The sequence below is a fragment of the Pteronotus mesoamericanus genome, unplaced genomic scaffold, assembly GCF_021234165.1.
Source record: "Pteronotus mesoamericanus isolate MK-2021 breed Mesoamerican mustached bat unplaced genomic scaffold, CSHL_Meso_final contig_25, whole genome shotgun sequence".
NCBI lineage: Eukaryota > Metazoa > Chordata > Mammalia > Chiroptera > Mormoopidae > Pteronotus > Pteronotus mesoamericanus.
Window position 1 is genome coordinate 9,974,382 of NW_026555105.1, and position 18,147 is coordinate 9,992,528.

The following is an 18,147-nucleotide window of genomic DNA, read 5'->3' on the forward strand; positions in this document are numbered from 1 at the left end:
AGATTCCTTCCCTGTTCAAGCAACACACACTTCCTTTGCTTATTTGATTTTATTTAAAAAAAAACAACAACTTTAATATGAATAAAAATAGACACAAATAACAGATTCTTTGTAAAGAGCAGCAACAGTCAAGGGCTACCCTCTTTCCCTTTGTCCCTGAAAACAGGCCTTTTTATCGGGTCCCTTTTGTCTCACCCTATCCGGGCCACGGGTTCATCTCTGGAAAGTGAGTAAGATCTGATCTCAGGGATTAAGGGAGAAAGAAGGAGACAACTTTGGCCTTGAACAATGAATGAGGCTCTGAGGAACGCCAAAGGCAGGGCAGAAAAGGGAGTGGTTCAAAGGTCTGTCACACGATGGGGTTCCTCTTCTCCCTATTTTAACAATCTTCCCAGCCCTATCTAAGAAGACATAGGTTAAAATGCTGACCCCTAGTGTGTCCTGCCCACTGTGAGCTCTCAGACTTCCAAGGAGAGAGATTTGTGGTCTAGTGCATCAGAACAAGTGCTTCAGAACAAGTGCTTCAATTGTGAATCGCGGTTTCAGAAAGAGGGAGTCCCTCCCCTTCCTCCTCCTTTCCCCAGAGGAAAGGGAGGCGGCCCACATCCTTGAAGTCCCCGGGCTGCTGAGTGGGCTCGGCTGGCCGGCAAGGGTCAGCCCAGATGTCCACAATCTTGCGCAGGGTGGAGAAACGCTCCTCCAACTCTGGCCCCTCGCTCTGCATTAGCAGGTTTGCTAGCTCCCTGCTTAGGTCCTGAATCATGTCCTTCCGTCCTTGTTTCCCGGGCTGGCCCGTGTTTGGGACCACAACAGGGGCCCGGAGCTCCCCACCAGGCCCGAGGAGGTGCTGGTACCTCTTCTGCCACCGGCGGCAAACCATGGTTTCACCCACGGGCTTCTGGCTGGTGTGCAGCAGGGCCAAAACGTGCCGGCACGGCAGGTGGTACCACTGCTGAAAGGAGCAGCTGCAGCTACAGCCGTCTTTGCTGACCTGGTGAGAGTCCTCTAGCAGCTGCACGTCCACGGAGGCGCCACCCATATCCACCAGGTGGGTGGAGTTCTGCACCACCTCCCATTCATTGTAGCACAGCTTATAGGCCAGTTCGAAGCCACGCTGGTGCAAGGTGTCTAGCATGCCACCGTGCGAGGGCTGCATCTGGGGCTGCTGCAGCAGCTGCACCTGCTGCGGGATCTCTTTCACAGGGATCCTGGTGAGGCTCCCCCCACAGATTCCAAAAGGCTTCTTGGACTTTGGTGGCATGCTTGCTGGCCGCACTCTCTTTAACTTGGGGGGAGCCGTGGGCAAGTTTTTCACGCCTTTGGTATTAAAGCAGTCTATGTAATCCACAAAGCGGAGGATGCAGTCCAGCAGGGACTGTTGTTCTCGAAAGAGGCTGGACACCTTGCTGGTGACGATGTCTAGGCTGTCCATGTAGGTGTTACACGCGTGCAGGCCCTTCCTGACGTGCATGTACCACAGCAGTTCACAGGAGAACCAGTGGGCCTGCAGGAAGCTGAAGAGCTCCTCGTCTAGCAGGGCCTGGGACATCTGACAGAGATTCTGCAGGCTGGCTTCGGAGGTGACAAACACCGCCTCCCGCAGGGCTTCCTTCATGAGATTTTTAAAGGATGCATCGGTGGAGCTACGATGCAGTTTCTTCTCCAGGAGGCGGGTGGTGTGATAGATGGACAGGAGGAGGCGGGCGGCGGGGAAGACCTCCTGCAGGACGGCCCGGTGAGGGAAGCATGGGTCCACAAAGACCACCTTGATCTTGGGCCAATCTGAGTTGAACTCCGCGAAGATACTCAGCATCTTGGCCACAGACGTGGCTGTCTCGGCCTTGAGCACAGAAAAGTGTACCACTCGGCCCTCCCGTTCCTTGTTCTCCACCAAGAAAGCATAGAGAATGTGGCCCTGGGCGTTCTCCACCCGATGCAGCAAGAGGCTTTCTGGGAAGCGGACGAACAGGCTGCTCATCTTGCTGCTCTGAAAGCTGAGCCGGTCCAGGTCCTGGCTGTTGCCTACACTGAGGGAGGCCATGGAACCCTCGTCCACCTTGAGAAAGTTCTTCATCACTTTTGCTATCTTGGCCAGGTCAGAAGGGGTGATACCCTCCTGCTCTGGCTGGGAGGCTGCTTGGACCTTATCTGAGCAAAATGATGGTTCCACTGGGGGCTTCTCAGCCATGTTCAGGTCTTTCTTGAAGGCAGGCTGCTCAGGCTCAGGTTTCTGTAAGCACATCGTCTTTTGAGATTTGCCAGCAGTGTCTCCTCCAGGATCCGCAGTTTTGGAGTCAACGTGTATATGCTGGGTGTTGAGTTCACTGATAAATAGTCTATCCAGTTTCTCGTTGTACCGCAGGAGCAAGTATGCCGGGCATGTGTCCGCCTCTGGTGTTCTCTTCCTGTTTGACTGGGTCCGAATGCAGACGAATTTCACCTGCACATATCTGGGAAGGTAGAGTTGGCAATGAGAAAGGTGCTGACAACCCCCTTTCTTTCATAAGACAAGGCCCTGCTAGGACTTGCAGTGGCTGATACAGTCTCTGGAGACCACAATGCAGTGCAGGATGGAGGGTAGGTTTACTTTCACTCTGCAATCCCAAAGGACGCAGCTTTTACTTCAAAACCCTACCTAAAACTTCCTTCACTTTCATCTACAGCAGTTCGAAGCCCCAACTCCTTTCATTCGCTCCCTGTTGCCCATCTGGAGCTGCCACTGCCAGCAATTCAATCTGATGAGGCAAGATACAAGGGAAAACAGGTAACAGGCAAGAGCAGAGTACCCAGCTGCTTACTTACTGTTTAAAATGTCCCTTCTGGTGACTGCGGGGCCTCGGGGAGAGGAGTTGGTAGAGGGGGACAAGTGGTGATGCAAAAAAAATAAAATTTTTAAAAAAATTTAATTTAAAAAATTAAAAAAATAAAATGCCCCCTTCACATTCCTGCCTTTTGGGAGCCATTGTCTCCTCTCACAGCAAAAATAAAAGTGGCCCCCAAGGGTAAAGGTATGTCCGGGCCTCCTCTCGAAGACAGAAGATCTCTGCTTATCTTTTGTGTAAAGAAAAACGTCCACATCCTGAGAGATTTTTGAGAACCCCAGGGCTAGATGATCTTTAGGGTCCCTGCTCGCTCTGCCATTCTAAGTGGAAAGTGATGATTCAAAGAAGGGTAATTAAACTGATTATCTGCTCTTTCTCTCCTGCTATCACCTTTCACCCCTTGCTCAAGGCCCAAATCAGGTTCCACCTTCTCCAAGGAGCCTTTGTGGATGCCTTCAAGCCACAGTAATTGCTCCTTTCTCTGTATTCATAGCATTTATTTGAAATAAAAGGTTTAGCAGATTCTCTGGATAGCAGTATGCCTAGTGGGTAGACAGTGTAAATGCTGGAGGCTGGCTGCTAGGTTTGAGTCCTGGCTCCGCCGCTCAGAAGCTGTTTGACCGTGGACAAGTAGCTCCGCCTCTCTGTGTGCAGTTTCCTCACCCTAAAATGAAACTATGAGTTTCATGGGTTGTGATGAGAATTAAATGAGCCACACTTTACTAGTGTTAATAGAAAAATTTTAAATTTCCAGTTGGATACAACAATGGATTAAATATAGAAATAAAATCATAGTAACATTAGTGCTGGATTTCCTTAAGCCTCTGTTCCCTAATTCCCCATATTGAAAATGCATACCCTGGCCCTGGCTGGATAGCTCAGCTGGTTAGAGCATCATCCCCATACACCAAGGTTGCAGGTTTGATCCACGGTCAGGACACATACAAGAATCGACCAATGAATGCATACGTAGGTGAAACAACAAAATCAATGTTTCTCTCTGCCTTCGTCTCTCTAAAATCAATAAAAAAGAAAACACATACCCTCATACCAGGCTTCTGGACAAAGGCAATTAGAGGGGTCTTATCCTAGTACGGCTGGATTTTAAGTATATGTGTGTCTCCCACAAAAACAGCAGAACTGAGGGAACTTGGGAACTGATTACTTTTTTTAAAGGACGTGGAGACACACGTGCTCCTCTGGCTTCAGCTGGGATGCTGTCAAGTGTCCTTCTCCACACTTAACATGACAACAGAAAACCCATTCTTCTGTTGATGAGCTATTTTGATAGGAATGGAGATTCTAGCACACATTGAACTTGGAATACAAATACTGTTCTCTTGGGTTTGGGAGAACCGAAGCAGTCTAAGCAACCCTCACATTGGTGAGAAGCCCTCTGTAGTCCCACCCATTACGCTTTCCACGGCTTTGATACCTCCCCAAATTTTTCCTGTTGCTGCTTATTAACACACAGCTTTTAACTGAGCATTTGCTCCTGACGGTTTAAGAAATGTTCATGTGGTATCACACTGTCAAGTTTTATCTTTTTAGTCCTCTGTGCAAGTGAGTTGGAAACAAGCATGGTATTGTAACCCTACCTGATGGAATGGTCTAGAATGAGGATTATTTTTTAGTGGCAGGACTTTCCATTTTAATATTTCTTAAGTTTTTAACATGAATTTGGCATTGGAAAAGGGAAGAAAGAAACTGTTTACTGAAAAGCAGTGTCTACTCTTCTGCTTTAGGAGTGTGTATTCATGGTTGAGTGAAAGGGAGAGACTCTTGGGTTTTCCATTGTCATGTTACGTGTGGAGAAGGACGCTCGACAGCATCCCAGCTGAAGCCGGAGCACGTGTCTTCAGCTGAAAGCTGAGGATGTAACTGATGTAGTGACTGATCACGCTGGAACTGATCACAAGATGGAGAAGGATCATTTTCCTTGGCTGGGGCAAGCACCCAAGAAAAAGAATGCCGCAGCCTAACTTAGTGTTCACCTAGGTTTCTGGATTTGAAACTGACCTTCCTCCCACCTTACTCCGCACACCTAAAATTGTCCGTTCTTATTAGACCAAAGAGCAAAGAAGGGAAAAAAAGTAGAACATTTTACCAATCTGTATCACTCAGGTACAATTTTGTGGTGATATTTTTGTCTCTTTTCTTTGTACTCCTCTTAAAAGTCCTTTCCCAGCATATCCTTCTACGGTTGCCTCTGTTCTCCGCGGGGCACCTCAGTGTGGGATGCTGTACCTCTACTGCTGTCATGTGAATGATGGGATGTAAGCGACCATCACCGTAAGGGCTCTTTGTAAAAAATTCAAAAAAAATTTTTTTTAGTTTTAAAAAGGAGGTTGTATGCATTTTATAGTCTGGCTAGCAGTTTGATATCTTGCTGTCATGTATGTTTTTCAATCTGTATTTATCCATCCCATCAATAAATATTAGTTATAAAACAAACAAAAAAAATAAAGCATTAAATAAGCCACAGACCTAACTTTTAGCCCAGAGCCTGGTTCAGCCTTTTATTTATTTTAAATAAAAGTCATCTACTATTATCACAGCTCTTACGCCTTGTGAAATTCACTTGGGTGGGTACGTAGTACATTCCAATTGGATCGGGCTGTCTTCAAGTGACAAAGCTCAGTGTTTTCCAAGCACCTAACACAAGGCTCACTACTCCTTCATCAAAGATCTATTGGATAAGTGACTCATGGCCCACTGGTGGGTAGAATGGGTCACACCTCTGCCTCCTCACGGAGTGTCCTAGCTCAGTGAAGGGGGGACAATTCTCAGCTCCGGGCATGACACGACACAGCCTGGGCGTCTCATCCACTCCTTTTCAAACACCCCGATCCAGCTGGTCCTGTTTGCTCACCCTGCGGGACAAGCTTAGAAAAACAGGAAATGCCAGGACCACAATAACAGGGCGGAGGGGCCCAGAGCTGCAAATGCACTTGTTGTATGCACAGCGCTGGGCCGGCAGCACCATCCCCAGCTTGGGACCAGGAAGAGGCTGCAGCAGCCCTGCAGGACAGCACAACCAATGAGGGATGACTGTGGCGTGGCCTCTGCTGACGTCTCCAGCCTCGTTTTCCACCCATCCACCAACTTGTTTTTTTGCAGTCAAACCGTCTGCAGCTTCCCATATTCCTTATGCTGAGTCTCGCCTCTATGTCTTTGCTCATGTCTGTCTGCCTGTAATGCTCTTCACATCCGTGCTCATCTCAGAGCTTACTCATCCTTCAGGACTGTGTGCAACCATCCCCTTCTCTTAGGAAGACTCCCCTAAGCCTTTAGATTGGGCCTTACCCTTCTGCTGGCTCAATGTCCTAGCATTGCTCTAACTCATCAAATTATATTGACTTTAGACTTCCGGCCAAGATAGAGACGTAGGTAGATATGCATTGCTTCCTTGCACAACCAAAAGAAGGACAACACATTTAAAAACAAACAACTACCAGAACTGCCAGAAAATTGAACAGTATGGAAGCCCAGCAACCAAGTTGTTAACAAACATTCATCTAGACTGGTAGGAGGGACGGAGAAAGGCAACCAGGATGGAAAGGACTCGTGGCAAGGCAAGGGTGAGGCGGCGGCTGGTGGACTGGATGGTCCCACATTTTCGTGTGGATAAACTGGGAGAAAGAACTGGGGAATGAGACAGACCATGAAACCCAGCGTTCCAGTGCAGGAAAAGAAAGCCTCAAAACCTCTGGCTGTAAAAACCTATGGGGGTTGTGGTGGTGGGAGAAGTTCCCAGCCTCACTTGAGAGTTCTTTAGAGAGACCCACGGGTCCTAGAAGGTACACAAACCCACCCGGGGGGAAGTGAATGAAAGCCAGCAGAGAGCCAAGCAAGTGGTATTGTTCCTTCTCTGACCACTTCCCCCACACACAGTGCCACAACAGAGAGACGTGGGTTGCCCCGCCCTGGAAAATGCCTAAGGCTCTGCCCCTTACAACATAACAGGTGTGCCGAGACAAAGAAATATGTCCCTAATGAAAGAACAGATCAAAGCTCCAAAAACAGAACTAAGCGATGAACAGATAGCCAACGTAGCAGATGCACAGTTCAAAACACTGGTAATCAGGATGCTCACAGAAATGACTGAGTACAGATGCAAAATAGAGGAAGAAGTGAAGGCTATGCAAAGTGAAATAAAGAAAAATATACAGGGAACCGATAGTGAAGGGACGGAAACTGGAACTGAAATCAAAAATTGGGAACAGAAGGAAGAAATAAACATTCAACCAGAACAGAATGAAGGAACAAGAATTCAAAAAAATGAGGAAAAGCTTAGGAACCTCTGGGACAACTTCAAATGTTCCAACATCCAAATCACAGGGGTGCCAGAAGGAGAAGAGGAGGAGCAAGGAATTGAACACTTATTTGAAAAAATAATGAAGGAAAACTTCCCCAGCCTGGTGAAGGGAACAGACTTCCAGGAAGTCCAGGGAGCTCAGAGAGTTCCAAAGAAGTTGGACCTAAGGAGGAACATACCAAGGAACATCATAACTAAGTGACCCAAGATTCAAGATAAGGAGAGAACCTTAAAAGCAGCAAGAGAAAGGGAGAGAGTTACCTACAAAGGAGTTCCCAAAAGACTATCAGCTCATTTCTCAAAAGAAAGCTTGCAGGCAAGAAGGGGCTGGAAAGGAGTATTAAAAAGTCATGAAAGGCAAGGACCTACATCCAAGGTTACTCTATCCAGCAAAGCTATCATTTAGAATGGAAAAGCAGATAAAGTGCTTCCCAGAAAAGGTAAAGTTAAGGGAGTTCATCATCACCAAGCCCTTATTATATGAAATGTTAAAGGGACTCTTATCTAAGAAAAAAGAAGAAGATCAAAACTATGAACAGTAACATAACAACAAGCTCACAACTATCAACAACTGAATCTAAAGAACAAAAACAAACTTAGCAAACAACTAGAAGAGTAACAGAATCACAGAAATGGAGATCATATGGAGGGTTATCAGTGGGGAGGGGGGTGGATTGGGGGAATAGGTACAAGGAATACGAAGCATAACTGGTAGGTACAAAATAGACAAGGTGAGGTTAAGGACAGCATAGGAAATGGAGAAGCCAAAGAACTTATATGTATGCCCTATGCACATGAAGTAAGGGGGGGAATGCCGGTGGTGGGGGGTAGGGCGGAGGGGGATAAAGGGGAGGAAAAAAATGGGACAACTGTAATAGTATAATCAATAAAATGTACTTAAAAAAAGAGAAAGTGTTCCAAATGTGACAGTGGTGATGGGCGCACAAATCTGTGAATATTCTAAAAGCCATTGAATTGTTAAAGAAGAAAATTATGTTGGCTTGATGTGCTCTTAGCACGTATTTGTTAAGCTAGTCCAAAGAAAAGATACCAATGAGTGCCAACCACAAAGCTCTTCGCACCTTTCTTGGTTCTGTTAATGACTGCACCTCCCAGGGTAGAAACCTTGACATTTTTTCTAATTCCTCCTTCTCCCCGTATCTATATCCAATATATTAACATGTCTTTTTTCGCTACCATTATGACATGTATTAAGGATTATTACATGCCAGGCTACATATGAGTCTCTAACATGCATAATCTTATACTATGAAAAGGGTTCTATTATCCAAATTTTACAGATGGGGAAACAGGCTTAAAGAGGTTCTTCTCAAAGATGAGAATCTGGGATGTAATCCTCCAGCTAAAATGGAAGGATATAGGATGTGAACTAAGCCTGCTCGGCTAGAGTCTGCATAGTTAACCATTATGTTGCCGTTTTCTTTCAAAACATTTCTCCTTTATTTCCCTGAATTCTCCTTTTACCATCTTCAATTTGGCCCTCGACACATTGGCTGTTCGGTTTCAATAACTTCCTTAAAGATCTCTACACGTCCTGTCCTTGTTGGTATCATGTTGTCCAAACTCAGTGGATAGGAGGATGAAGTCTGTTATGTTCTTCCTGCTTCCTTTAAGCTTTTTTATCGAGATATAACTTACATACGTTGAAGTACACATTCTTTTGTGAGAATTCTTTGAGTGCTGTAGCTATTTGAATCTGTACTTACTTCTATTTCCTAGGTTAAAGCAAAGACTCCCTTCAAGACAGGGATAGGGTTTTATACAGCCCCCCCTTGATGTCTGCAGGGGATTGGTTCCAGGAACCCTGAGAATACTAAAATCTGCATATGCTCAAGTCCCTTATGTTAAGTGGCATAGTACTTGCATATCACCTATGCGCATCCTCCCGCTTATTTTAAATCACCTCTAGATTATTTATAATACCTAATACAATATAAGTGCTATGGGACGAGTTGTTATAATGTGTTGTTTAGGGAATGACAAGAATAAAAGCCTGTGCATGTTCAGTACAGACACAACCATCAACCCTAAGAGTCCTAACTATGAAGTACATATTAGCAACAACATAACTTTTTCTCCCCCAAATATTTTCTGTGTTTGGTTGAATCCACGGATGCAGAACCTGCAGATATGGAGGGCTGACGGTGCTCTTTAAAATCTCCCTCAGTGTTTATGTCTAAGAGTGCTCCTCCAGAACCTGGAGGAAGGGAGTCTGCTAGTCTTGCTGCCTCTACTCTGCTCTGTAGGTGTTTGTATCCCCCTGCCTGCCTGTGCCCAGAGTGTACCCCCAGTGCCTGGCACTGCACCAGGCACAGACCAGGGACGCTAAACACACAGACTGAATGACATCAATGAGTATATATGACACAGGAAGTTCTTCCTATGACACTGGGAGAATGAGGTCAGTTGACTTGGCTCCTAGTCTTAGCACATATCACTCTTACTAACTATAACTTTGAACAAGTCCTTTGATTAATTTCAAACATTTACTAAGTCCTACTATGTACCAAACACTGCTTGCTGATTGCTCAGAAGGCTGCAGACAGCGATTGCACATAGTCTCCACTCTCAGTCTAGTGAGCAAAAAAAAATTATTAAATAGATGTCCAGTAAAGTCAAGATTAAGTGAATGATTAAACAAAGGTACAAGCAATATACTTAGATAAGTAAATAGCATTCACCCTGATTATGGGGATTGGAACAGATTCAGTAAAGCTTTTGATTTATTTCACATAAAATTTGTATCCTTGTTCCATGTAAACTGCACCTGGAGCAATGAATAAAATTGTTTTAAAATCAGAGTAAAGCCATTTTAGACAACAGAATTTGAGCTAGGAACAAGACTGAGTCAGAAGATCTGATTTACATTCCAGCTTTATCACTTTGCCTCTAAGCTTTCAAATCCTAGTCTACAAATGGGAAAATAACAAGAGTACTGGTCTATGAATAATCAGTACCTGATCCAGAATAATCAGAATCAATGAAAGTAAATTCACTTGAAAGGCTCCGACAGGACCTCTTGGTTGCCACCCAACTCCCCTCAGCCCCGTCTCCCTCCCTAACAGAAGTCCATTCCTCCCTGCAGAGCCGAGGGCTTCCAGCCTCTCTAAGCCCATTAAGGTCATCCCATTAGGACCGGACGTGGAGACAGGCCCAATTCTGGACACAGAAGCATGATAGGAAATCTGCAGGAAACCAAGGAAGGCCTTTTCTTCTGGATGGGGCCTCTTCGTTGGTGCCCTGCGGGAAGCCATCCTGAGGGCTAAGCTGGGGCCTGAGCAGGGCAGAGTGGAAAGAGGCAGAAACCCTGGGCCCATGGAACAATCCTCTCCCCAAGGCCCGCCGCCGCCGGGCTTCAAAGAAACAAGGCATTGTGCCCTGGCTGGTGTGGCTCAGTGGATTGCGGGCCGGCCTGCGAACCAAAACCTCACCCGATCAATTCCCTGTCAAGGCACACGCCTGGGTTGTGGGCCAGGTCTCCCTGGTTGTGGGTGTATGAGATCCAACAATCGATCGATGTTTCTACCTATTGTACATCAATGTTTCTCTCCCTCTCTTTCTCCCTCCCTTTCCCTCTCTCTAAAAACTCAAGTTAAAAAAAAAAAAAGGAAATAAAGTATTTTATGTGAGGGTTTTCAGTCAATTGAAGTCACAAACATCTCCATAGTGAAAAGCAGGAAAAAAGTTTTGAATGGAACTTTATCTTTAAAAATGCGACTAAAATTATGAAGTTAAAATATTTAACAAAACTTAAGTGATAATGGCGGCTATATGCCAGTTCTTAGAATAATCAAAGAATGACTTAAAGTATCAACTTTTTTTTTTCCTGGTATATTTTCCCCTTCTGTGTCACTTTTGCAAAATACAAAGGTTGGTTTTACCAAGATATTCCTCTGTTTTATCACGTCTCCCTAAAGCTTATTTTAATTTTTTGCTATGTAGATCCTTTGGTTTTCAAGTTTCTATCATATCTTCATACTTGCTTGATGTCCCTTCTCCATTTGTTAACTGGTGTAAGGCTGAGGGTGATGTAAGGACTTCACCAAGTCCTACGCTCTTGGGAGATGTGTCATTTCACTGTGGAATTGGTCTTATTTGCATTATATTATCCTGATGTTTATCAAATCTATTCACCAGCCAAAAACTACCAACCCATTGATAGGACTGGTAGGGATAAGCAGGAAGGAATGATTAAGTAATGATTCATTTTCTAAGTGGCCAGTGTATTAGCAACATTTTTTTGTGTCATTATTTTTGCTTTCCTAGGCAGCCTTGTGACAATGGATACATGTACAAGGAAAACTCAGATACCAGGGTTTCGTTAGTTCAAAGGGTGTGATGAACATCAAACAAAACAATGCCTGTCAAGTTCTCAGCAGAGCGGACACATTCCAAAAGAGGGTGCAAAAAATGTAGCCATTGCTCTTTATGTCTCCAGCTGTGGCAGCAGGCGCTGGCAGCTGCCCACCTGCACGGGATGGTGTAAGTTACTGCTCCAACTTCCCGATCAAGAACAAGCAGACATACAGCACCGAATCCAGTAAAGTGAAGCCCCGCGACTCCTTTTGCTACAACAGGCTGATTCACCGCAAGGTGGTGGGTGTGGAGCGGGCAGCTGACGGTGGTGGTCATCATGTGCGAAAGCCAGTTACTTCCTACGAGCGAGCGGACCACCATCAACAAGAAAGCCAGGGCACAGGATCGGCAAGAACAAGGACCCCCGGGATGTGCGCAGGACCGCCACCTGCAGAGCCAGTGCCATCCCGCCTGACGATGAAGAGGGAGCGGGCCACCCCACCAAGAGCTCAGGAGCCCCCCTCTGCCCCCAAAGCAATAAAGGTATTGGCCAACTTTACCAAAAAAAAAAAAAAAAAAAAAAAAAAAAAAAAAAAGGAAAAGAAAAAAGGAAGCTATTAAACTGAACAACAATGGAGAGAGAAATCAGAATACTTCGTGGGCTGTTTGAAGAATATCAATCCCTCAAAAGATAAAACAGAAAACCCCACAACAGCCAATAAAAGCCATATATAAAAATATGGGATAGGAAACTGTATATAAAACTACAGAATATCCCCACTGACTGACACTTTTGGTCATTTAGTGGTAACCCTCACTAAATTTCTCTGTCTCTTAAATACCTACCACTTTCTATCACGTGCTTGTGTACAGTTATGATATCAGCAAATATTTACTGAGCATTATGTTTCAGTCACTACATGTACTTTCTTTCTTTTTTAAATTAAATTTATTGAGGTGACATGGGTTAAGTGTATTTTCTTCACCACAACCTCCTCATTTTACAGAGGAATACACTGTGTGGCAAACATTTTTAAGAAGTCTTGTCCAACGTCAAGGGAAAAACCTGTCTTTCAGACTCCAGAGCTCTTGCCTTTTGTTTTCATCCTCTCCTAAGGACATGTTTTTCATTGTCTTTTCCTTCCTCCCTTCCTTCCTTCCTTCCTCCCTCCCTCCCTCCCTCCCTTTCTTTCTTTCACAGAGAGAGAGAGAAACAGAGAAAGAGAAATTATCTATTTGAGAGACGAGTATGGGCCGGTTGCCTCTTGTACGCACTGCCCAGACGAGGGATCAAACCCACAACCTAGATACGTGTCTTTACCAGGAATCTAACCAGCAACCTTTCGGTTATGGGAGGACACTCCAACCAACTGCACCACATCGGCCAGGGCAGAGAGCTCTCACTTTTAACCATTATGCCAGCTTTTCCTGGACTTCCAGGAATCACAGACCACCTTCCACATCTGCCATATCGACCCATATAAAATTTGCATTATTACTTTCAAATGGTTTGCTTTAAATCAGCTCACTTTACTCCGTATAATAAGGATCTTTGTTTAGATATTAATGTGAATACTATTAAAATAATCTCACCAGTCCACCAGTAATATGCATATGTGGTTGCAAGAAATGTTGCACTCTGCTAAACTATCCCCTAAAAACATTTCCCCTACCCTCCTTGCGGTCCCACAAGAGAAGCGCTCATTCTGCACATTCATACGCCAGTCAAAAAGCCCAACACCCTGGGCAGGAATATTCTTTATAACATCCCAACAGTCTCTGCTAGAGGCGTGGGCTGCTCATGAATTCACTTCCTCATAAACCAGCTCAGTCCACTGCTGTCCTCAAAGGTAGAGACCACAGTTTACCCATTTTGTGCTTCAGCTCAACACCTGGAGGTAAACATTTTACCTCTTACTAGGAATCTGTTGAATGCACTAATCAACAAGTGGAATTAAAAAGCTGTTACAATCCACTTATTAAGTAGGGCAATTAAGAGCTCTGACAATAAACAGGCTAGGCTTGACCTTCAGTTCTAACACCTCGGTGCTTCCTTACAGTGTCTTGAAAGCCTATGCTACTTCCTGTTCCACCGTGAGCCCTCTTCTCTGCCCATTCCCACTTTTGGCTGTAGCTGCACCGAATTCAGACTTCCTTGACTCACACCAGGTGATTTGGGAGGTGAGGGTGGCTTTACTACAGGTTCTCTTATTACTTTCCTCTTCCAAGTCTTGAAAATCTTAATCCCTGTACCTGGCTTCCCCTTTTACTATATCTAGCCCCCTCCTGCCTTTTGCTTAAGCAAATGAACTCAGAAACTCAGAGACAATGTAAAGCAGAGAGGCAGAAACTATTAGTCCTCTTAACATTTACCTTCTCTTAGCTCTGTTTCCCATCTGCACAGTAATGTTATCACAAGAGCAGTTAATCTTTATGGAATGTTTTCTATGTACTTAGCAGTGTGGTAAGCACTTCACATGTGTTAACTCATAATGGGAATAACAAAGCCTACATCTGACAAGGTTATTCTGAGTACGAAGTCATATAATGAAGGTGAATGTGCTTTGCAGACTATTTCTACAAAATGTCAGGGGTGACTTTTTTCTGGCTAACCTAGAGCCTGCACGGGTATGAAGTGTCAGTCAGCACCTGCCTACCAGGTGAATGCTCCCTATCATTCCCCACCCAGCACTCCAGACTTTTACTTTGGAGCACTCGCAATTATTTTACGGAAGTAATTATTTCTGTGATTAAAGTTTAGTCTCCCTGACTCGAAGGGAGACAAATCTTTTTCAAAACTGTATCTCCAGACGCTATGGAGTGAGTGTTCAGTTAACAATTGTTAAAATCAGTGAATTAAACGGCCTTACAATGGAATAAGTGATATGGAATCATCTCCAAAATACACTGATAAGAAAAGCAAGTAGCAGCCACTTGTGTTAAAGGAAAAAAAAAAAAGATTCATACACGTGTACAACATACGCCTGTTCAGACTCTGTATTGCGGGAGGGTAACCATGGTTGCCTTTGGATAACACAGTGGCAGGGACACTGATTTTTAGACCCTTTGGTACGGTTTGAAAAAAAATTATTTTCAAGTAGGTTTACAGTTGTTCGTATGGACAATAATACAATAATTAGTAAATAATAACACAAGAATGAACTGTGTTTCGTGTACTCCCAACTGCAAACCTACTTTTGCCCCGCCCTGTATTAACCACTCATAAACAAACTCACTTTTGAAATTGTTCAACCTTCAAAAACAAAAATGAACGCAACTAATCCCAGTCCTCCAATTTGTCACCTGAGTCCCTCCAATTTCCTTTCCCGCTGCCGCAGCATAAGTCTGCCTTCCAGCCGAGCGAGCGGCTCTCCTCACCGCCCTAAGCACGTGATGTTACCACCTGCACGCACTTACACCATTTCTCCCGCTGGGATGGGAAGTGTCCTGTGAGAGGCAGGATGGTCCCCCAGAGATGCCCACTGCCTGAACTCTAGGGCCTGCGAACATGATACGTTACATGGCAAAGGGAAATTAAGATTGCAGATGGAATTAAGGTGGTTCATTAGCAGACTTTTTTAAAAAGGGAAATTATCCTACACTGTCTGGGTGGGCGCAGGATAATCACAGGGCCCTAAAAGCAGAAGAGGGGAGCCCGAGAGGGAGATAGGATGACAAAAACAAGGTGAGGGTGACACGATGTGAGGACTGAACCAGCCATTGCTGGCTTTGAGGATGGAAGAGGAAGGGGACCGTGAGCCAAGGAGGTGGGCAGACGCTAGAAGCTGGAAAAGACAAGGAAACGGCTTCTTCTCTAGGTTCTCCAGAAACGTAGCCCTGCTTGACAGCTAGACTTTAACCCAGGCAGACCTGTGTCTGACTTCTACAGTTCTCTTAAGATAATCTGTGTTTAAGTCACTACATTTGTGGTAATTTGTTAGGGCACCATATAGAAAATGGATTTTCTCTCTTGTGAGTCCCTACAACAGCTATTTCCCTGAATCATGTTTAGCGCTTGATGACTCATTCATTCAAAAATTACTTAAGGTCTGCTACGGGCCAAGACCTGTGCTCAGACCTGGGAATGACGTGTCTGAGAGGTGCTTAGATTCACATGTGAGCTGTTCAGACTTGATCCGCTGCAGCAGTGCTAATTGGTGAGAACACAAAAAACCTTAAGCCCCAGTCCCTTCCAGGAAGAGCTCAGCCAACCTGTGGAAACCCTTGAAAAGTGTATTCCAAAACAAAATATTTGCTATAACAGGAGTTAACAGGTGCTGTCAGAACACAGGCGAGCATCTAACCTAATCATTGGGGAGTTAGAGCCTTGCTGGAAAACGTGCTGAACTATGAAGGAAAAGTCATAATGAGCTAAAACAGAGTTTCCCCTGACAGGTCCAAAAGGACATCAGCTTGCACAAGAATATTTAAACAGTTATATATAAATATAGCCCATTTGGGGGGTCACTATACTGTTACCTCTTATATATTATTGCTTAGACTGGCGCTAAAACAGCTTCCTTTAAATATTAAAACTAAATTTAAAGAAAACTTGTTAAATAAATTGTAGTTCAGGATATACAGTACTGAGATGATAGTGCACAAAATTACTAACATTAGAGGAAAAGTGATGGGCAAGGTTATTCTCACCACTGGACATGGTAAGTGTAAGAACCAAGAAGCCTGGGTTTGGGACAGGGGCTGAGCACGGAGTGGACTCGATACGGATGGACACACGGCACGAGATGGAGAGGTCAGAGGGTCAGGTGGTCTGGTGAGCCAGGTTCAAGGTCTTAGACTTCACCCTGAGGGCAATGGAGGCCACTGCATTTATCTGCCCTAGACTGTAAGCATCTCGAGAGCAGGACATTTTTTGTATTATTCTCACTGCTCAGAAAGATGCTACTGGCATAGGATCAAGTCCAAACACCTCAGACTGGTACCTAAAGACTTATCAGATAGATGGCAGCTGACTTCATCTCCTGCCAAGCATGGCATCCCACCCTATTTCTTAAACATGCCACCTTCTTTCACATTCCTGTACCTTGCTTCATAGTTCCTTCTGCACAGCAACTTCTGGTCAAACTCCTCCATGCGACTCAATCGTTAACCACTGAACTCCTATTCTAGCCCTTTGCATTCATTCACCACCCAGTAGAAACCATTACTTCCAGCACGAAGGCTTCCTCCGCTTCCGAGGCGTTTGTCGCTTCCTTTGCACATCGCTTTTAAAGCATTGATCACACACCACTCACTTTACTGGAGTTCAAATATATCCCATCTTAAGCTTTTTGAGGGTAGGCTGGTTTCTTATTCATCTTTATGTTATCTGGACCCAGCATGGCACTGGACTTCAGAGCAGCGGAAAGAACATAGCCTGCCTTCCTAGATGGGAGCCTTGGCCAAACATCTCAACCCAGGTCTCCGATGTACTTTGACCCTCAGAGTCGGCCCACATAGTGTATGTTCAAATTTGAATTGATTTTCAATTTGTAAAAAGTGAGCAATTTCACATAGAGCCTGGACTTCTGACTCGTCTTGTCTCAAATTCTGGCAACACTGGGTCTTTATCTTCACACGGCAGCCATCAGCGGGAGCTGGTTCAACAGGGCCTGCTCGCACGTTAGCCCCTTCACGCTTCTGATGTCCCTAGCACAAAGGCCTGGTGTCGGTTGCTAATTTCATCGCTTTTTCTTATAGTAACGTTAGAAGTACATTTTCTCACACTGGGTTGTTTCACCTGAGCCCTGAAATGCATCTGTCAAATGGGAGAAATTACATTTAACTCTAATTGTCAACGCATGCACAGATTAGAGGACGCTGCTTAAGACATGGAAAGTGTCTGAAAAACGGCTGTTCATCTCAGGAGCTCAAGAGCTATTTAAAAACGGCCACATCATGAATGAACGAATGAACCGAACTAACCAACAGTTGACCTCATTACTGCTTTGTAAAGAGATTGATGAAGGAAATTATCCCCAATGTATTTTTTTTACCTATTTGTGAAGGGCATGCTTTTGTGTGTGGTATACTGCATGTGCTCAGAAAATGGGACAAATTGCACTTACTATTAATTTCAGGAAAGCTGTGAATGAAGGACAGTGAGTGAGGGAAGGTGGTGAAGTGGGAGGTCAAAAACCGATGCTTGTGGAGGTTTGGCTCTCTTTTCACCGGGCACCCAGTAGGTGCTTAACGAGTGCCTGTTGAATGCTTTCAGAAACAAGGGCCCAACTGCACTCCCTCCTCCTCCAGGCCGCCCTCCAGGGGACTGTCCAGCCTCCCCACCCTCCTGCCCCGTCCCCACCCCGCCCTTACAGGATGTCCTCACGGATAGAGGTGCCATGGTTGAGGTTGTGGAAGCGGACAGAGACGCGGTCCCTGAGAATGAAGGAGCACCTGTTCTCCTTTTTGTAGACGCTGAAGCACTTCTTGAAATCCTCGTAGGTCTTGAAGCAGCTGCCCAGCTCCATGGCTACCCGCTCAACCTACTCCAGGGGCTGGCCCTAAGATTAAATACCAGGGTTAGAGGTCACACTGTGAGGGTCTAGAGGCTAGCGTAGACCCAAACGCCTTCAAGGTCGGCCCCTATTGGGTGGCCTGCAATGGAGCTCAGGAGCAGCCCAAGTGTGAGCCGGTTAAATGGGTTGGGGGCATCTTTGCTTTCTGACAGAGGGGAAATGACGTTAAGCC

At 45.1% G+C, this 18,147-nt stretch overlaps 1 protein-coding gene across 1 annotated transcript; it reads right to left on the reverse strand.

Moving 5' to 3' along the window:
- Positions 1–223: 223 nt before the first annotated feature.
- Positions 224–18,116, reverse strand: ZSWIM3 (zinc finger SWIM-type containing 3). Its single transcript, XM_054573666.1, has 2 exons — positions 17,773–18,116; positions 224–2,450 (listed from the first exon to the last, which is right to left on the reverse strand). The coding sequence occupies exons 1-2, from the start codon at positions 17,925–17,927 to the stop codon at positions 524–526; spliced, it is 2,082 nt and encodes a 693-aa protein (XP_054429641.1). The 5' UTR covers positions 17,928–18,116; the 3' UTR covers positions 224–523.
- Between the last annotated feature and the right edge of the window lie 31 nt (positions 18,117–18,147).

Excerpts from the sequence above, each read along its gene's own strand:
- ZSWIM3 (XM_054573666.1), bottom strand. The coding sequence starts at position 17,927 with ATGGAGCTGGGCAGCTGCTTCAAGACCTACGAGGATTTCAAGAAGTGC. Across the intron at positions 2,451-17,772 it reads TCTATCCGTGAGGACATCCT|ATATGTGCAGGTGAAATTCG; the intron begins GTAAGGGCGGGG and ends CTACCTTCCCAG.